General features: G+C 34.2%; 5 protein-coding genes across 5 annotated transcripts; 2 read left to right on the top strand and 3 right to left on the bottom strand.

Moving 5' to 3' along the window:
- Positions 1 to 3,492: 3,492 nt before the first annotated feature.
- LOC140977120 (protein LIGHT-DEPENDENT SHORT HYPOCOTYLS 10-like) lies at positions 3,493 to 4,806 on the top strand. Its single transcript, XM_073441706.1, has 2 exons — positions 3,493 to 4,300; positions 4,618 to 4,806. The coding sequence occupies exon 1, from the start codon at positions 3,705 to 3,707 to the stop codon at positions 4,257 to 4,259; it is 555 nt and encodes a 184-aa protein (XP_073297807.1). The 5' UTR covers positions 3,493 to 3,704; the 3' UTR covers positions 4,260 to 4,300; positions 4,618 to 4,806.
- Positions 4,807 to 7,826: 3,020 nt separating this feature from the next.
- Positions 7,827 to 11,442, bottom strand: LOC140977065 (uroporphyrinogen decarboxylase 1, chloroplastic). The gene is made up of 6 exons (XM_073441606.1): positions 11,305 to 11,442; positions 11,027 to 11,193; positions 9,900 to 10,282; positions 9,468 to 9,752; positions 8,737 to 8,972; positions 7,827 to 8,264 (listed from the first exon to the last, which is right to left on the bottom strand). Exons 1-6 carry the CDS (start codon positions 11,325 to 11,327, stop codon positions 8,096 to 8,098), a joined length of 1,263 nt encoding a protein of 420 aa, XP_073297707.1. The 5' UTR covers positions 11,328 to 11,442; the 3' UTR covers positions 7,827 to 8,095.
- A 509-nt stretch (positions 11,443 to 11,951) lies between these two features.
- On the top strand, positions 11,952 to 14,816 carry LOC140977026 (uncharacterized). Its single transcript, XM_073441551.1, has 2 exons — positions 11,952 to 13,889; positions 14,526 to 14,816. Exon 1 carries the CDS (start codon positions 11,994 to 11,996, stop codon positions 13,794 to 13,796), a length of 1,803 nt encoding a protein of 600 aa, XP_073297652.1. The 5' UTR covers positions 11,952 to 11,993; the 3' UTR covers positions 13,797 to 13,889; positions 14,526 to 14,816.
- Positions 14,817 to 16,434: 1,618 nt separating this feature from the next.
- On the bottom strand, positions 16,435 to 17,673 carry LOC140977111 (protein DOG1-like 3). The gene is made up of 2 exons (XM_073441695.1): positions 17,056 to 17,673; positions 16,435 to 16,794 (listed from the first exon to the last, which is right to left on the bottom strand). Exons 1-2 carry the CDS (start codon positions 17,506 to 17,508, stop codon positions 16,564 to 16,566), a joined length of 684 nt encoding a protein of 227 aa, XP_073297796.1. The 5' UTR covers positions 17,509 to 17,673; the 3' UTR covers positions 16,435 to 16,563.
- Positions 17,674 to 18,633: 960 nt separating this feature from the next.
- LOC140977097 (uncharacterized) lies at positions 18,634 to 20,399 on the bottom strand. Its single transcript, XM_073441668.1, has 2 exons — positions 19,647 to 20,399; positions 18,634 to 19,472 (listed from the first exon to the last, which is right to left on the bottom strand). The coding sequence occupies exons 1-2, from the start codon at positions 19,861 to 19,863 to the stop codon at positions 18,712 to 18,714; spliced, it is 978 nt and encodes a 325-aa protein (XP_073297769.1). The 5' UTR covers positions 19,864 to 20,399; the 3' UTR covers positions 18,634 to 18,711.
- Positions 20,400 to 21,411: the final 1,012 nt, after the last annotated feature.

A 21,411-nucleotide genomic window follows, 5' to 3' on the forward strand; every position in this document is an offset into this window, starting at 1 on the left:
TATCGAAAGATCTTTTTCTGGTGAAAAGTATTCTGTTGAAGTATAAAAAAAAAAAACGAGAGTTATTACTAAACAAGGAATAATAATTCATATATAATTGTATTTTTTTTAAAGATGTGGCTTCACATGATTGGGTGATTAAAAATTAAGCTTTAATTAGATACAACTTTTTGGTGATCTTTTACTTTATTTTTATTTTTTTGGCAAATCTTTAAAAAGAGTCAACCTAAATCATGTAAATGAAAATTACCCACTTTTCCTTGTTGGAGTCGAATTATGTGTGGAATGGTCCAAGCTTAGGCCAAATATTCTCACCTTTTTCCTATCCTAACCTTTCTAAACAATTTTTTTTTTTTTTTGTTTGGGGTGAAGTATTTATATCATGTAAGACATTGTCAGATATTTATATCCATATTTACAAAGAAAAATAATGAATGAGTCCATATTTACAAAGAAAAATAATATTTTTTTCATGAATCGGTCGGGTTGGATACTTGTCTCACAAAATTAACTCGTGGGACAGTCTCAGAAGAGTTTTTGTGTTATATAAAATAATTTTTTATCTTGCATCTATTATACATAATAAATTAGGATGTATATATATACACACACATGTGCACAAGGACACTGATATGTATAAATGTCATCGATGAATTTACGAGCCAACCCCAAGAAAACTATATAAAAAAAAAAACTCCACGTCGAAAAACCTTCTGACGCCCTACTAACGTTATTTGTTCTTTTAAGTGTGTAGATTCTTCCGCTTGATCTCCAACGTGCCCGAGAAGAAATCCAGCAACACCTTAGGATGACATAGCCTTAAAAGGGCGATGTTCAAACGAGGAAAAGCTTACGGTGGATACCTAGGCACCCAGAGACAAGAAAGGACGTAGTAATCGACGAAATGTTTCGGAGAGTTGAAAATAAGCATAGATCTAGAGACTCTCTAATAGGGCAACCTTTCGAACTGCTGCTGAATCCATGGACAATGCGAACTGAACTTGTGAGGCAACTTATCAATTAATTAAAACTCAATCTCATTTTATGTACACCGTATAAAATACGATTGAAGAATTTTTTTCGAATTTAGGGACAATGAAACAAATCAAATATAATTTATTGAAGGAGCAGCTTAAATTTGGAATATATTTATTGATTTGAGCACATTATAATAAATAGTGGTAGATTGAAATAATAAATTTGGAGTATTTATTAATTATAAGTACGAGTGCGGGTGTAATATTAAATGGTAGATTAAATTTCACAAATTCAATAATAATGATAATAATAATAATAATTAATAAATAGTTGGAAGCAACTGTCCCAGTAGAATAGGGTTGGGGGTCCACCATGCAGATTTCAGTGCCAACAAGAAAAACAAACAAATTGTGCAATGGGAAAATGCAATAACGATAGATGCTAATCGCCATCGGTACTAGCATGAATAAGTAGCTAAAATATAGTCATTTTTATATTTTTTTTTTTACCATATAATATAATCAAATAGTTTAAATAATCGGATGATTACCATTATTATAATTTATAAACAATGTCAATTCCATGGATTTTTGGTATGTGAGTGAACCTTTCAAATCAATTAATGTGTCAAGAAGACTTTCATACCCTTATCGAAGTTTGAAAAATAATGAGAGTTGAAAATCAAGTGAGATATTACATGAGCAATAAGTTGGATATATATATATTCCATCATATATATTATTAAGCAAGGAAGATTGCATCGGAAAAGGGATAGGTAGAATACTTATTTTATGTTATATTTGAAATATTTTTCTTTTATGATATAGTCAAATGTTAATCTTTAGATCATCAACATATATGTTAATTTTCATAAAATGTGCGAGACTCGCATGATGTAGTGATGTTGAAATTGAGAGAGAAACACTCCTGATGTATCATAGCTTAACATGCAAAATAAGATAGAGTACTTTACATTTCATATAAACTTGTTAATGATTATAAAAGGAAAAGCTTTAATTTTGGTTGTATATATTTGTTTATTTATGATCTTGGTTTTATATAGTATCAAATAGTTTTGTATTTTTTAATTTTGGCAAGTTAATGCTTTTCACCGAGAATGGTGATGTCGGCACAATGCATCATCGCCACATTAGTGACACATCAACGACACGTCAGAAAATGACTAATTTTTTTAAAAAAAATCAAGATAACATAATAAAATTGAATTTTAGCAATATAATAATCAAATTCACAAAAATATAACATTATAGGACACAAAATTGGAATTTTTCCATCATCAAAATCGCATGTTTAATATTTGAAAAAAAAATAAACTTGTGAATATTTGAAGTGTTTTAATTAGGTGAATATGGAAAAAAAATGTTATATATAAGCTACGATATATTATTATGATTTTCATTATTTATTTATATTATAAAGCATGAGAGTATCATGAGTAATAACTTTTGGTATTTTGGTGTCATATTTTCTTAAGTACAAAAAATACCACTATCACATTAAAAAAACTCAATTTTATTAATAAAAATATAAAAAAATGATTTTCACTAAATTTGTAATTTATCTATAAATAACATAAAGGCTCTCTAGCTCGCGCCTCTGCCGGGGTGCAAATCAAGGGCCTGATTTGGACTGGAAAAAGCTTGACTTGTGTGCAAGTGTACGAGCGCACACTAGAAAACGCTTGACTTGTGCGCAAGAGAACCTATTTGCGTCGAATATCGGACCAATCAAAGAAAAAATCGCATAGCTAGGCTATGCCCCCTTTTCCTATTTTTAAAATTTTTCCGAAAAAGACCTTTCACATGCCTGACTGCCCTACTGTTGGTGCTTCATATGGCTGCCTATTGATGGCAACCTTTGGCGTTTCATATTGATGCAACCAACTTATATAAATAGAAGATGTGCCAAGCTCGAAAACACACCATAAACGTCCACTTTGTCCCACGTGCTAGCTGCTTTGTGGTTCTGCATGATCTGCTGGTAAAGTTCAGATATTAATTTTGTTCGTCAGTGTGGTGATTTGTGCTACATTACTACAGGTCTGTCCGTTGTGTCTTAGAAAACAGTCGCATGACTCAATCTTCGAAGAACATACCGGAGAGAACGAATCTGTCTTAAAAAAAACTATACTTGTTACAGGTCTCGGTTTGATTTACTTTTCTTGTTGTTCTTACTCCATGAATGAATAATAATACTAAATGAAATCAAAAGTTCCCTTAAAATTATTAATCAAATCTTACTCCAAATCTCAGGGGAGACAAGTTTCATGATCACTCTAAACTCTAGGATAAAAGTAGGATTATATATATACCTCTTTAATCAACCTTAGCCACTTTACCTAGCGAACAAACACTGGTTAATTAAAAAAATCGCATTTAGAAGTACTCTAAAATTGAATTTTGACAGGGGCCAAAACGTAATTCTTTTTTTCTTAATTAATATACCTTTCGATGATGCTATGCTTATCCCAAATACACAAAAATAATTAAATAAAAGAGCAGCAGTACTACTACACTTGGTACCATTAAAGGAAGAAAATAGTGTGGAAAATGAATAAAAAGAGAGGAACTAAAGCACTTTGATTGGACCATATCATGTCTCCTCCATTTACCCATGATTTGATTACCCACTTGATCATGAAATTCTTGCTCATCTTCTACTTGTTTGCAAGAAATAATTCTTGAGCCCAAATCAAGTGTATCGATATGATGCCAAATGCTCTAGTTGGAGGTCAGGGATCGTCTTCGTCCACGTCGTCGTCAGCATCAGTTTCAGCTTCAGCGTCAGCTTCGGCGCCTACCGATCATCAGCCGCCTCAGCTGAGCCGATACGAGTCTCAGAAACGTCGTGATTGGAACACCTTCGGGCAGTACCTGAGAAACCTTCGTCCCCCCTTGGCCCTGTCCCAGTGCAACTACAATCATGTCCTTGATTTCATGAGATACCTCGATCAGTTCGGGAAGACTAAGGTTCACACACAAGGGTGCATGTTTTTCGGGCAGCCCGATCCTGCGGGGCCCTGTACTTGTCCCCTCAAGCAGGCCTGGGGAAGCCTCGACGCTCTCATTGGTAGGCTACGCGCCGCCTATGAGGAGAACGGCGGCGCGTCGGAGACAAACCCTTTTGCGAATGGGGCTATACGTATTTATCTTAGGGAACTGAGGGATTCTCAAGCAAAGGCAAGAGGGATACCCTACAAGAAGAAGAAAAAGAAGAGGAAAGTTAGTGAAGGAATGAGCTCAAATTTTCATCAGATTTAATCGTCTTGAACATTTGAACATTATCACGACTAATTTCCGTGGTAAGTTTATTTAATTACGATACATATAATATAAATTAAACTGCTTAATTAATCTTTAATTTCGATCATACGTATAACATGTAATTTTCCGACCTTGCAGATTAATGATATATGCAGTATGTATGTATGTATGTATATATACTCTCCGATCAATTATTTATTTATCTTTTAATACATAAAATAATATGCTTATCAATCTCGATAATTGAATGGAGGCATCTCGTGTAGAGCCCTAGATGATTCTATTTCATCAAGAATTAACCCTGACCCAAGTTTTCTTGAACCCTAATCTGCATAGACCTTTTTCTTCTTCACAGTGATCATATATACCGCACCATTGTTTCAAAAGACGAAAACGATACAGGGACTATAACGGATCAAGAAACACACGCTCCCCCTGTCTAGTTCAACAATATATATACGGTGAACACTCACTGTGGATATTTATGTGAGCATCGGTTGAAGTGACATCCAACTATTGGAAGTTCACGACCTTATCACAGTTGTGCTTACAAAGATGTCCACATTGAGTGTTCATTATATCAAATCAAATATATTAAATATATAAATAAATCTCTGNGATTATAGTGACTCGAGCAGATGCAATCGCCCCATAAAATTTGTATATCTTCGAATTTTATTCATAATTGAAAAATAAATCTTTTGTACATGTATATATCTTGATTTAGCAGCAACAGCATTCATATCTGGTACATTATCTTAATTTTTCTCATTTATTGAATATTTTCTATCATTTTCAATAAGGATTAGTATAGTAATTGATGTCTTTTTCTTACCAAAAGCAACGTTATTTGTCATTTGGTCTCTTCTCTACAAGATCAGGATCAGATTTTGTGACGATTCCATTAGTGTGGACATGTTTATAAATTTTAAGTTGTTTATCTACAAATCAAGTATTTCTCTGCATTTCTCCGTATAGAATTAATTTTCATCTTTTATAATTACTTATTAGTGTTTGTATAAATAAATCATTTTGAAATTAAATTAGTTAGAACTTATAATTTCATATTTGGGAGTGAAGCTAGGTTATTTGTCTAGTTGTCGGCCGATTTGATTAGTACAAATGTTCTATTTCTGAAGAATTTTTGTTTTTATTCTTCACGTGTATTTATTTGTATCGAGTAGGGTTGTGAATGAAAATTTTAAAATAACATTAAAATAAATATTATATTTCATCATATTTCAGCACAAACAAACTCGTGTTTTAGAGTTAAATAATTTTGTGAAAGATGTCTAGATTTTATATTAATATTGAGAACTTTTAAAATGATATTTCATCGTTTAAAAAAAATAATTAGAATATTTATTTAAGTAGGATAATATTAGTAACATTTCTTATTTATAGTGTTTGATGATAATTTTTTGAACTAGTATTTACACGATCATTTAAACTTGGACAAGGTTTAAACATTTTTTTTTATAATTAAAGTTGAGTAATATAGAGATAGTTATATATATTAGTGAATTTACCATAATAAAATTTTTTTTTTCGGATTTCAAATTGTGCATAAAATTATGAAGAATTCCTGATAACTTATCTTTGTCCACCAAAAATAACAACCCCGTGACCTCAAAATTCAAACCCTTACACCCACAATTATGTCGGATATATAAAAAAATGTTTAACAAACTTTTAAGCTCCACAATTATGTGAGGGACATTGTTCTCAATTTTTATATATTAGAGGAGTGAACCAAATTGAAGATCTATCTCATAAAATCGATATATGATACCGTCTCACAAGAGTTTTTGTGTTAGTTGAAATGTTGAATAGCTGGATAACACACGCACATACAATATATATTAAAATATTAACATTTTATTTAAAAAAACACAAAAATTCATATGAGACGGTCTTACAAATCAATTTTATGAGATGATTCATCAATCCGACCCAACTCATGAAAAAAATATTATTTTTTATTCAAGAGTATTATTTTTTACTTATGTATGAGTCGTGTCACGATATCTCATGGATATAGAACCGTGAAATCGTCTCATATACACAGACGTATATTCTAGTTGTTTGGATAAATTCACCGTAATTTTAAGCGCTTTCATTACACATTATAATGGGTTTTAAATATATTTAATATCGATGTAATTTTTTAAACTTAAATTTCAAATTCTCAACCCTAATCAAATCGTTAGAATCAAATTCTCTCATTCAAACAAGATAAAAGAAAAAAAGATTAATAGAAAGAATCGAATCAAGAGGAAGAAAAGAAAAAAGAAGGGAACTAGAAATTAAACAGTATTTCCCTTGAGCAATAATAATAATAAAAAATTTAAATAAGCAAGGATGAAATTTGATAGTGGATTGTAAAATGAAAGATCATGGAGACCCCATTTGGAATTTTAGCTTTATGGATTCTGAAAACTTTTATTGCAATAATGATGGCATTTAGTATATTTGGAAATTTATTGTATATCTCTTTTTGCATCTTTCCCGGCCAAGACATCAATTGACACAAGCCAAAATGTTACATCTGTATTTATTTAATTAATTAATTATATTTTTAAAAAGCTAATCATTACTATTGCCTGCAATTTTTATAAAATATTAAATACTCGAATTTATGATTGGTACCAGACAAAAGACTGTTTGAGAGAAATTATTGATCTGAATATGACATTTCATCCTGTGATGGAAACTTAGATTAGAGTCGAGCCACAGTTTAAAAAAACCTAAGTCTAATTATTATATACTTTCAATTTCAAACTTGGTAATTATAATTGTCTAATAGACTATTATTTTTGAGTAGTTCTTTTATGAGACAGTCTCACGAATCTTTATCTGTGAGACGAATCCACCCTATCGATATTCACAATAAAAGATAATACTCGTAGCATAAAAAATAATATTTTTTTATGAATGACCCAAATAAGAGATTTATCTCACAAAATACGATCCGTGAGACCGTCTCACAAAAATTTTTGCCATTATTTTTAGCTGACCACGCTACATATTATTAGAAATGATATCATTTTGACAAGTTAGTCTATTTTCCATGGGGAAAAATTATTCTCGTATTCATGTGAAATCTTTATATTTTAACGAAAATTGAAATCATTTGTTGACGATTCAATAACTAAAAATTCAGTATATCATAGAGATAGAAACACTCGAAAAATCCATTTTTGATATTGATATGTGAGTTTTCCTAGCTTTTGCAAGATCAATGATCAAGCAAAATTTAATGTCAACCTAGTCACTCTTTTTGTCCGATTCTTGAATGTGCTATTATCTTTTGCCCAAAAGCAACCGGCACTTGTAATCCAAGAAAAGCGAGGCGCACGAAATTGTAAGAGTAGGGGTTGTTTTTCATATTGGTAGAGCTTAAGTGGATTATCTCATGAAAATGGAGATAACCCCACATACATGCACCATTCGGATAAAATAAATTCAGCTCTGGTATAAACATTTTTCAAACGTCGATGGGTAGGCGTAGTCGTGATTTTTAATAGAAGAAATGGGTATCTTTTAAAATTATGTTTCCGGAGATGAACGAAATTAAATATGCTGAATTTCACTAGTGGTTATCATTTGCATTGGAAGGACTGAAACCATATCCCTCTGCAAAATAAATATGGATATCAAGGCTTACAATTACTAAGAGTAGGGGGAAAATGACCAAATGAACACCTTTGCTACATGGCAAAAATTAAACTATCTGCATCATGAATCGAGTTGAGTTCGTCACCTCGTACCTGGGAATGGACAGCCTGTACATACAACAAAACTCCACCTTGCGCGACAAATAATATCCATTCTCAAGCTACCAAATTGGGTTCCCCAAATGCATGGCTCTCGACTTGGGCATCGAAGTTCAAACTTTTTGCAACATCGAAGAAATGAGCCACTGCTTCCTCGGGGGTACCAACAAGAACACCGTGGCCAAGATTGAGAATATGGCCCCTCGTCCCTGCACACTTTACAACCCTGACATGCCATACAAATCTTATCAGCTTTGCATGGAGGCAAAGAAGTTCAATAAAATCGAGCTCAATTTGTTGCATAAACACCCTTCAGTCAATACAGATGCTGATGCATTTTTAGGCTGGGTTAAATGTCTCGGTAATGCTAAGGATGGGGGTTGATATATGAAAACATTCAACTTTAAAAAAACTTCTTATCGAGTTAGGCCTTTTAAAGAGCTTTTAAAACAAAACTAGAAGCATTTTTATGTTTGAGTTTGTGAGTTAAAAAAAAAACTACTTCTAATTTTAAAATAGCGCTTAAGCTGAAGCAGTCAAAATTACATTTTTTTGGCCGCAAGATTTCAGTTTTTACAGTCGATATTCCGATCCCAAAAGGTCGAACCAAACATCAACATTCAATCAGAAAGTGATTTTACAATAATAAAGTTTTTTTAAAAATGAATGCCAAATCAGCTGATGTTCTTTTGACAAACCTTTCAATTTCATCAGTCAAGGCAGGAAGAGGAGAAAATAGGTAGGCCGGGTCAACATTTCCTTGTATACTGACATCACTTCCTAGTCGTCTCCTTCCATCAGACATGTCTATGGTCCAGTCAAGCCCAATCACATCAACTCCAGTATTTTTCATTCGTTCAAGAAGCCCGCCATTTCCATTGATATAGAGCACAAGTGGGGTTTGTGGGCAGTTTTTCTTTACTATGCTTACGATCTGCACAAATAGAGGTATTCAGAAAGGGGATGGGGAAGAAATTTGATGCATGCATCAAAAGCTGAAATGTGATCACACTAAACAAAAGAGACACCAGAAAAATGGCAGAGAGCTGAACTATTTTTAAGGAAGAGGTATACTACATCTTCAAAAAGTTTTGAAAAACCTTTTTTAACTTGTCTTGTTTTAACCTATGGCAGTAGATGAAGTAAATGTTACCAGATAAGAATCTACATAGTTTTACAGTTCTGTACAAATCTGATAACATTTATTAAAATGAATAATAGGTATAAAAAACTTCAAAATGGGACAATAAGACAAGAATTCCAGCAATGCTGAGCCCTAAAACCGGGCAATTCTCAAACTCAGAAATACATTAATATGAAGCTCAAGAAGATGAATCATTAGTCTCTTCGGAATCCAACGTTCATGATATAAAAAGAAACAAAGAGAAAATAAAGAAAAAACATGGAAAAGACACGAAAAAGAAGTCACCTCATCAATATAAGGTTTAGACCATTTTTCCCACATATCAGGAGGCAGTTGGCCGCCCCAAGAATCAAATATTTGTATGCAATGAGCTCCAGACTTCACTTGGAATATGATATATTCGGTTATTGCCTTTGCCAAATGAGATAGAAGAGCTCTTAGCAAATGTGGTGCCGTATGGCACATACTCTTTATAGTTGTATATGTGCGAGTTGTCCCCCCTTCTACTATATAAGTAGCAATTGTCCAGGGAGCTCCAACAAAACCCAAAACTGCAGCTTGTTCCCCCACCTAGAATCCAAAATAATAACCATAGCGAGAATGATACTAACACGTAAAATTAACTTTTCAAAAAGAAATAGGATCCATATTCTTTAGAACTAGTAAGAAGCTGCCAGCATAAACTAACAAGTAAATGGAGGATGATCACTATCACACCTGTTTACGCAGTATCCTAAGAGATTCTCCGACAAATTGTAGTTTCTCCAAGTCAATTGGGTGTAATGCTTTCAAACCCTCTTCAGAGCGAATGGGACTGTGTATTACTGGACCCCGGATCTCTTCTATATCAAATGGAACTCCAAATGCTGGTAGAGGAGTAAGTATGTCGGAGAAAATAATAACTCCATCAGGCCGGAAAGCTTCCCAAGGCTGCAAAGAAATTTGCACAATGAGATCAGTTGTCTCCGATCTCTCTCTGAAGGATGGGTATTTCTCTGCTAGCTTTCTATAAACAGCCATATACCTTCCTGCTTGACGCATCATCCATGCAGGAGGTCGACTAACTAGATCTCCTCTTGCAGCCTTGACCAAAAGAGGATCTGCACTCCGTATGGAAAAATTTAAAGTAAGACCAGTGATTCCATGTATTACAACATTGAAAACAGAGGCAAGTTCAAAATAATGCTGACCCATAAACAAACTCGATCCCAAAAAAAACGATTCAGGCAGCTACTCAGCTACCATTTCCCATAAAAAACAGGTGCACAAGCAAGTACAAAAATTAGTCACAGAAAAATAAAGACCACCTGAAGAGGATGGATAAAAAAATATTATGCCACCACTCAAAAATCTTAAATATGAGATCATTCAAACATTCTCAAATCTCAATTCGATGAGATGGCAAACTAGTTTCAGGCTATCAGTGTCATTGCACCTCATTCGTTCTTAGCAACGTCGGTATTTTGAAAGGTGGGAAAGTTCCATCATTCACACTCAACAAAAATGCACGAGTTCATTCCAAAACGGTAAAAACATCACCTTGCAATGAATATGTAAGTAATTTGAGTACAAATTTATCGCAATTACTCGGGCATATGCATACAACCAGATCATAAATAGCCAAACCATATATCTGTATTTCTGGGGATCAAATTCTCAGCCTTTAGAAACAATTCACATTTGTGTATTCCATCTCAATTCTCAAACAATAAAACGGTGACATAATAATTCAGAGTCAGTCGACAAAAAATTATGCTCCGACAAACAAAGAAGGTCCGGAAAACCAAAAAGGTGTTGCAAATTGGAAGACATAAATGACTCGGGCTAAATGATAATTAAGACACCTGACGAAGTAACGGATGCACGAGGGGAATTGAGTTTATGGGGTTGCTTGGCCTTCTTGTGGGAGAACACAACTGCACTGGCATTGTTACTGGGAACCAAATTCAAATCCGTAAACAAGGTCGACGATTTCCAGCTCAGAGCCAGGTTGCAATAATTGCAGTGGGCACTGCACAATCACAAACAAACTCGTAAATTGGCCGAATTTTACCGATCGAAAATGAACCAAATCTTTTGCTAGAGAGAGAGAGAGAGAGAGAGAGAGAGAGAGAGAGGTTGCCTGCTTAAAGTGGAGAAGCCCATGAAAATCGGTGATTCCTTGTTTCTCACTGAGTTTGTTTTTCCTTATCGCTTCCCTCTCTCCGTGAAGCAACGAGTACTGTTTATTTTGATCCTCACGTTTGACCCCATCATCAAAAGTTACCCTCGGATTTTTTTTATTGTTTTATTTTTATTTTCTTTATAATTATCATTGACAATTAGTTTTTGGTTTAATTTCAGCGATCCAACAATTTTGAGAGATGGGATGAATGTTTTGGATTTGGATCATATTGTGTTGTGTATTTTTTTGCACAAGATGATCATATGATGATTCTCACAAAATGTCAGATAAATTTGAAAAATTTTCAGACGAAACGAGATGATCAGCACGATCATCTCATATAAAAACAGCACATCATTAAGTTGTTTTAGTCACAACTGAAGATCTAAATCCAAATCCGAATGTTTTACATCATAAGATAAAGGATGAAATAATAAATAAAAACCAAATAATATTTCATGAAATAGTGTTTTAAAGAAGTGTTATAAATTTTTTTGTTTAAACGGAAAAGTGAAAAACTTTTAAATCTTAAGCGTTTTAAATTGAATTTTTGTGTATAAAAAAACTAATAAAAAATATTGTAAAAAGAATATATATAATTCATCCCAGAATCCAGTTTGTTAGTGTAATCCGAATACAGTTCGAGGATGCAACTTCAAACCCCAATGTTCGCTCAGACCTTAAACCCTCCTCTTCCCCCCTTTCACCTCTCTCGCGGTAGAATTATCAACCCTTTTTTCGAAACTATAGCCCCGATTCGATCGTACCCCAAGACCCCCAAACGCCATATAGTCTGCTCCCTGACGCCTAACCGACGATTTCACGGCCTAAATGCCAGTGTTCGGCCGGACTTCCGCTCATTTGCTGGTCGGAGCAAAGGGAAGCAAGGAGGCTCCTCTTCAGGTCGTATAGAGGGAAACGCGGAGCTTCGTAGAGAAGCCAAACGCAATGCACGCCGGAGAAGCAAGAAGCTGGCGGAGAACCTATTCTACAGGTTGAATAATCCCCACAAGAATTACCCTGATAATTTTTCGGAAGAGGAGCTACAAATGATTGGTCTAGGATATGATAGAATGGTGAGGTTTATGGAAAAGGATGACCCAAATTTGAAGCACCCGTATGACTGGTATAAATATGGTCAATTCGGACCCTACTCTTGGCGTGGGGTGGTATTAGGCGACCCAATTCGTGGTAGATTTTCGGATGAACGTGTGTGCATGATTGGCGAGGTTAGGGATCAAGAGGAGTGGGAAAAGATTGAGCAATATGATATGGCCGTTGATTTTCAGAAAAGTTTGGATGCTATGGACAAGAACAAGAGATTTAGGTATTATTGGGTTTTTGTAAGGCATCCAAAATGGACGATCTCGGATTTGCCTTGGCAGCAATGGACATTGGTCTGTGAAGTGGTGCTTGAAGCCGGGGATCAGAGATTGGATAAGTGGACTTTGATGGGGAGGCTTGGGAACAATGCGAGGACCATGATCACTCAATGTGCAGCCTGGATGAGACCGGACATAATATATGTGAAAAGGCCAGTATACCAGTGTAGGTTTGAGCCTCAAGAAGAATTTTTCGGGGCATTACAACCGCTGCTTGATCCAGAAACTGAGGAGGATTTCATGTTCGAGCTGGAGAATGATGATGGAACGATGGAGCTGTGTACGTACTTTGGTGGTTTGTGCAAGATGGTGAAGGTGAACCCCAAGGCTTTCGTGGATGATGTGGTGAATGCATATCAGAAGTTGAGTGATGAGAAGAAGTCAAAATGTTTGGAATTTTTGTTGAGCAATCACCCTGTGTTGTTGTTACATCCATATACCAAGGAGTGGAAGGCAAAGTTGGAGGAACTTGAGTTGGGGTGTGATGCACCTGACGAAACTGATGATCGTGGTGGCAACCTTGGTGAGAATGATTTCGTAGTGGATTGGATTGAGGATGATGATCGTGATGGAGATGAAGTGAGTGAGGATGAAGAGGAGCCAGATGATTTAATTCTAGACACGGAAGGAGATGGAGATGAGGAGGTATTGGGATTCCAGGAGGATGAGGATACTGGTCCAGAAGAGGATGCCTCGTATTGGGACGAGGAGTTTAAGAAGGCCATGCGTAGCAATGAGGGTATGGAAAAACTTGTAAAGAGAAGTATAGAGACTTCTAACAAGTTTTATGAACAGCAACTGAAGGCAATTGAGCAACGGAAGGAGAAGGTGGAAACCGTTGGGGACGGAGATGAAATAGAAATGAGAGGAAAGAGGGCTAAGGTCAGCCCCGAAGAATGGAAGCGTCTTGGCTATGGTCCATACAGAAGGAGGATCAAGAAGAGTAAGATTCCACCTAGCTTGTTCCTACGTGCAGCAGTTCGGCCATTCACTTACAGGAATCTTGTAAAGGAGATTGTTTTGACGAGGCATGCTATTGTGGAAGGTGATATTGCAACGAGGAAATGAACCCTTCCTTGCTGTGTTGGCACATTTTGATAGATTGTGAGCAAGCTACTCGGATTTGATCAGGATTTAGTTGATCTCAAGGAATTCTCACAGGTAACAAAGTGGAGCCTGTACAAATCAAGTTCTAATGGCTAATGTTGGATGATCTACTCAAACTCAAGTCGTATTTATTTATTTAAGTTAGTGTAGAATTCCTTTTCGCGACTTGAAATATTTGGTTGATGTCTGAAAATAATGAAAATAATTGCAGGGAAGTGCAAAGTGATGATGAAGCATAGTAAATTCTAGTTATATAATCATTAATCACTTATTTGGAGTCTAATTGTGAACCATTTTGAAACTGCTGAAGCTGGAAGTGAAAAACGGAATCTTGGATTCATGGGTTTATTCTGTATTTTTCTGAGGTATTCATTTTGGTACTGCTTTTAGAATCAATGTCCTGAGTTTGTGGATCACAGCTAATTTGATGCTAACGAAGAATTTTTACTGTCTAATTAATGTTTATCTTATGCCAAGTGTTTCAGATATTATTGCTGTGATTTCTGCTGTGGTATGCAACTTTATATTCATTTTTACTGTCAATTGGGCTAGTTTGTGTGACATTCTTCTTTTTCCTAAGTTGCAACTTTGTCGACACGATACTTTCTGAATCGTTTTAACAATCCAATATGATGCTGCATCAATCTTATTTTGTTGTTCATAATTATATCCCTTCTGTCGCGAACACAGGGATAAATAAGGCCGATTGGAGCAGCAGCACCTCGTCGGATGCCCGGGAAGCATGATGAAGACTGAAATTATTTTCTTCTGTTAAAATTAGTCTGTGTGTTGTTGAAAGTTAATCATCTGCATTTGAACTTTCACCTTTCCTATAATTTGTGGTATATAATCAAGTCGTCTGATTTTTCTCCCACAGTGCTGGCAGCTGTGTCCCTGCATTTCATTTCCTGTGAAAATTCTATATATATGATACCTCTCGATTTTCTGCCTATTTTGAAGACGCTAATGGACTGGAATACTTTTTTTCCTTAGCACTTCTGCAATATCATTCCATTGTTTGGCTAGAAAAAAATAAAAAAATTCTATACATATTACAAATACACTAATAAACCAAGGAATAGATTCTAAATATTCCATTGTTTGGTTACAAGAAAAGGCACCATTTGCTGATCATCTGTTCCAAAATGAAGAGCGTTCTTTTCAAGTACTTCGGTATTGTTATAGCATGATCGAGATATACACTCCAAATTATCTTAAACATACCTCTATCTGTCTAGCTAGCTAATCCTTATAATAATAAAATAATAGACCCCTTTAGTAATTATCAGAATAAATAATTGATCTACAATAGAAAAATAAATAAATTACTCAATTATTATATAACAAAATATATATTTATAAATCTATATACGGTATATCACATATATATAATTGTTGTGAAAAAGTAAAAATTTACGGTAAAAAGTAAAAATCTCAAACTCTCAAAATTATCACACTACACACTTTATAATATTTTTCTCTCAACTCAACTGTGTTTTTCTTCACAAATGATAGATCTATTTATAGAATTTTTTTTACAAATAATCCAAAAATAAATTACATCATTATCTTCATCATCACACACAAATTTCAATATTCAACACCTAATTTTACCTAATTTTCAACATTCAAATATTCAATATTAAAATATTAATTTTCAACAATAATATAATATTTAGCTTATGATATTCTTCTATACGCAGTCATGGTATATGTGTCAAATTGGACTAATTTATATATTAATGAGAGCAGCGGCAATTTACGGAAGACGCGTATAAAATTATCGAAAACGTGTCCATGCAACCCATGCTTCCAACACATACGTTCTCATTTTAAAATCAGATTACAATTTTTTTTCGCAAATCTTGTAATTTGTGAAAGTTTATTGTATTTTAGATTTTTCGTTTATCATATTTTTTTTGAAATAATTAAATTTATCGGATATTGTTCATTTGACATTAATATTATTTTACATGACTCAAATAATAAAGATAAAATTTATATTGCACACATTAAAATATACATAAAAAATAAAAGTAAAAGACAAAATTTTTCCTTCCATTATTAAGTTAAGAGTCGTTATTAAGTATTAAAAGTCGTATTGCTTTATTTTTCCCAATCTTTTTATCATATTAATTTGAATAATATAAATTTTATTTTATCTACATATGCCACATAAAATAAAATAAGTACTAAATAAACGAATTCAATTGATTTAGTAATTTTCGGAAAAAAAACTAAAAGAAAAAAAATTATAAGTTACGAAACCAAAATTTAACAAATTACAATACTAAAATCCAAAACAAACTAATTTATATTACTAAAATTACATTTTTTTTTCCTTATTTTAACATATTTCATGCATTAAAGCTATATGAGACCTAACGAATATTTTTTCCCTTGAAAAAACACACCATAATTAATTCACTTAAGAATAAGTTTTATTAAACGATCTCATATATATATGTTTATAAAAAAACATCAACCCATTTATATTTAAAATAAAAACTTTTAACATACAATATAATATTTTCTTATATATCAAGTCGGATCAACGATCTATCTTATAAAATTGACTCATAAGATCATTCACGTAGATATATGTGATCATGCAATGAGCAGTAATATTCTCTCTTCGAGAACTTTTCTAGAACAATTTTTTCTCTATTTAAAAAGAGCATTGCACCATTACATGATAAGTAAGATTAAGATATTAAGTTAAATAATGTTATTGCCTCATATATGACCGACGATCTTGTTCTAATCCCCACCCACGAATCCCAAAGTGGAGTTCGGCGGCGGCAATAAAGAACTCCGCCGCCTGCTTCGGCGTCAGCAGCTCCACCACGTTCTTGATAGTTTTCAGCCGTAGCTCATCCGCTTTTACCAAGATTCCGGCCAGCTTTTCAAGTTTCCGGTCAATGTCGTCGTACGTTCCGGCCAAATAATTCGCACCCTCCTAAACAATTGAAGAATAACTAGTTTAGAAACTGAGACTAAAAGAAACTACACATATAACGAAAAAATTCTACATGAACACAATCGGAAGATGGGGCAAAAAGGTTTGAAATTTTTAAGATAGCAACAACAATTGCATTTCGACATCCAAGATTAAAACTCGAATCATTTGTACTTCAAAAAAAAGTAGAGATTACATTAGAACTATTTTGCATGATAAAGACTGAAACTCATGAGTTTAATGAATTAATATCTTGCATGCCTGCCACTCGGAGAGCTCGTCAGTTATATTTTTCTCTTCTTGCACAGTCTCACATTGAAGCTCACTGACACGGCGGAATTGTCCTGGAGAAAGATCACCTAGGTCACCGGTACCGCGGCCACGGAGAATATCCAGCACATGGGACTCAAAAAGAATGCTAGACTCGGAGTAGATGAGGTGGAATGCGGTGGTGGGCCGCCACCCACCTATCCAATGGAGCGACCTCTCTAGGACGGAGATCCACGGAGCAGAAAAGAGCGATAAAACGTCGTTCTTGGCGGATGATGACTTGACTCGGTAGTATTCTTCGTAGTGAAACATTAATTTTTGAACCAGATTCCGTAGCTGGTGATGGTATTCCTCTGCGGTGAGCGTCGGCGGCGCTTGGCGAAGCTGCAGCTGTAGCTGCCAAAGCTGCTCGATCCATGTGTTGTAGAAGCCGTGGAAACTCATCGTGCTCGACTATAGCCACCGGTTTGTTCGTCAGATATATAGAGTCGGGAGTGGTCGTGGCGGCGGGAGGGGTGAATCTAAACGGATGGAGAGGGCTAAGTTTGGTGACTCAGTGGCGCGTGCCTTATACCTGGAAGAAAGCCATTTGCCATTTCCTGCTTCCTTGGCAACTCAGCAATATATTTTTGACCTTCTCATTTTACAATTATATGTATGTTGTTTTTTTTATTACAATCGAGGCGGTCTCTTGTTTAACGTGAATTCGAACCTCTTCTAAAAGGTGGGATATATAGATTTTTATTTATTTAAAAAAAATATTCATCATATTTTTCAATTATTTTGTAAGAGATAAAAAATAAATATGTCATTGATTTTGAGTTTGAATTTAATATAAAAGAATTATTTAAAAAATCTGAAGATAAAAAAAAGAATCAGATATTTTGATAATAAAAAAAAAAACAGTGGACGCTAGAGCACCAAGACTGTTGTCAATTACAAAAATGGAAACATTTTGGTCATATTTATGTTGTTTTGTTTTATTTTTTATTTTATTTTCAAAGTTGAATTGTGTAATATATAGTTAATGTTGGTAATCTTAAGATATCACGTATGTAAATCTATAGTTTTAATAAAATTAGGTTAAAATGGATCCTTAGGGGAATCGAAAACATATTATTTATATTTTACTCCAAACACAAAACAACAATTGTTTAATACATTTTTCAATATTACATTTTACCAAAAAAATTCAAGCATTTTGTTTATTTATTTTACTTTACATCATTTCTTATGTCTCTATCATATATACGGCAAAAACTTGTATGAGACGGTCTCACGGATCGTATTTTGTGAGACGAATATCTTATTTGGGTCATCCATGAAAAAATATTACTTTTTATGCTAAGAGTATTACTTTTTATTGTGAATATCGATAAGGTTGACCCGTCTCATAAATAAAGATTCGTGAGACTATCTCACAAAAGACTTACTCCATATATAAATATGAATATTGTTTCACGTGCTTATACTATCATTTTTTTTTTTTGCGTTTCTTCAATTTTTGTAATCAGTTCATGGGGTATGAGTATTTTTGTAATTTGTTGTGGAACGTGATAATATCGACATTGAACAATATTATATAGTAATTAATAATTGACCAAGACAATATTATGATAAATGTTGATAGATGTAATATTCTAGCGTTTACAAACCAGCCCCTTCCCTTCTCTTCCGCCATTGCACTTGAATTCCTCTAAAGCCAGTTTCCATTAGAACGGGAGACTTACGAAATCTTGATACGGCACAGTTGGGGTCAAAAATATTAGAGGTCTTGTACTTGTGAGTTCCTCCCATTACAGGCATTACTGCACTGAGTTTGATTTTGCTTTCATAAGTGCTGCTATGTGTCTGTCCCAGGACACCATCGACTACGTCACTAAGGTTGTAGAACTTGAAGGAAACTTCCAAATGTGCAAAACAATCATCATCATTTATGTCATAGCCATGCACTTTAGATTCTTGAGATGTAATTGGGACAACATGTGTTGTAATTCTTAGCTTATCGACTGCTTCAATAACAACGCCATTTGTGTCGGACGTACGAGAGATGGAGAGTTCGTTCATCGTGTTATTGGAATCCCATTTGGAATCTGCGACTGTTGGGAGAGAGACTGGCTTGTCATCAACGGATATGACGAGATGGTCGACCTTTTGGTCCCATGTCGATGTTTTCTGCGCAGCTACGAGAATTTTATGGCTATCGAACATCACGCCAATGGATTGTACCCAAGTGAAGTCTCTCTTTAAGTTAGGATTCCTTTTGCCGATGAAATGAGCATTGATGTGAAGATTGGAATCAGAGACTAAGCAGAAATCTTCATCTTTCCGGCCATGGAAATAGAAAGTGATGCCATCTCCACCAATGAACCGGGGATCTTCGCATACGGCACTAGGTACATTGCAGTCTACGTTTGTTAAAGCACAACAAATTTAAATGGATGACTTATGATCACAAAATCTAAACACACAAATATAATTAGTCAAACGTTCTTGAATTATAAATTTTGCTATCATTTGAGCACAGTACAAAAACAATTTGTAAGAAAAAAAACATATACAGGTTGCTACTGGTGACTTACTGCACACAGGCCTGCAAAGAGCACAGTCCATCAAGCAAGTTCGAGGACATGCTAATGGACAAAGCAAGGGGAGGCGACACAGCGGAAAAAGTGGAGATCGGCATTTGACCAATCGGGGTAAGACGCCCGCTGTTGCATAAGCCCACACACATACAATCAGTATCAATCGACCCCAGAAACCTACTTTCATTTTCTTGACAAATGAACGATCTTCCATTGCACTTGTTAACAAAGAAGATGTTTACTAATACATGTATGATCAGCAATACAACATTGGACACCTTGCCTATCCTCTTTTATAGACGAGAGGGACTTTCGTTTAAACCGTTCAGTCAACGCTTGTTCTAGTGTTTTACTTGTGAGATTTGAAGTGCAGGCATGCATCATTCGTTTCTGATCATAACTCCGATTATTGCTTTTCTTCGTGTCTCCCTCAATTTCTTATTGAAATTTGAGGTATAATTCATGCGTACAGAGTTCAGGAATGCACATCCCTTAGGTACTAATTATAATTAATCTTCTCCGACAAACATAATCCATGCGCATGACAAGCATGAATATTTTTGTTGAAACTGCAACAGACGCATGAATTATAAATAAAACCTGTGTAGCGTGCAGCTCATGTTCACGTCCGTATCTAGAAAAAATTAGTTACTAAATGGAACTAATCCCACATTTTCAGATTATGACAATCATTAACAAGACATAATTAAGACTTACAACATGTGTGTTGAAATCCCATGTCGTGTTCAATAGTATGCACGAATCATGCTAATTGTATTCCTTGATTTTTGTTGATTTCTCAAGAAACTACTGATGATGATTGATAAACTCATGACCTAAATTCCTTAAAATAATTTATTTAAACCAACGTTAAATGAACTGAAACCATACTGACCCTAATTTCACACTCTTCTTGGGTTTTAATTCTCTCTTGATTTTTTGTCCTTACGATGATTATCTGAACGTCTAAGATAGTTATTTAAAAATAAAATGTAAAAGCAACTTTATGACAGTATTTGGAAAAATAAATTTATAAACTTTCTTAAAATTATCCAAATAACTCCAATGATAGTCCGATATATATTCAAATTATTGATCTGTTCTATTTCATCGACAATATTTATTAATTTTTTCACTAGATTTGTTCATTTTCCTATATAGATAGAAAAGTTTATATAAGTTGCTAGAATATTTTATAAATTATAAATAACGGGTTATTAATCATATTTGTATATATTCCTAATTTATTAAAAGTATTCTACCATTTTACTTATTGAATTCATTATTGATTATTGTTAATTTTTTATTATGACATTTGGATGCAGTGAGCTGCGTAGAGTTTTTCGCTTTAACGTTGGTTCGAATCTACACCTTCCTTTTCGAGGGGTAGAGAATTGTGTCACTGAAAGTAATGTATGTAAAACAATCATTAATAAGTAACGAACTTTCTGTTTACTACAAAAACTAGTATCATGAACTTTAAAACTCCCAAAATACACATTTTTCTTATAAAATTCTTACAAAATAAAAACGAGCAAGGACATATAACTCATCTTACACCAAGTTTAAGTCCAAGACCTAATTGTAACAAACATCTCCCTCAACTCAACAAAAAACCAATTACTCTCGAATAAAATGAAGAAGATGATTATATAATTACCGATAAAAAGTTATTGAAAGTTCAGTTTAACTCATTGTCGGTAAGGAACCAAGGAACTTCAGTCTGTTGAGCAATTAGACGCTACTATCAGGGAGGAGGGAG

This window comes from Primulina huaijiensis, chromosome 1 (genome assembly GCF_012295235.1).
Source record: "Primulina huaijiensis isolate GDHJ02 chromosome 1, ASM1229523v2, whole genome shotgun sequence".
Taxonomy (NCBI): domain Eukaryota; kingdom Viridiplantae; phylum Streptophyta; class Magnoliopsida; order Lamiales; family Gesneriaceae; genus Primulina; species Primulina huaijiensis.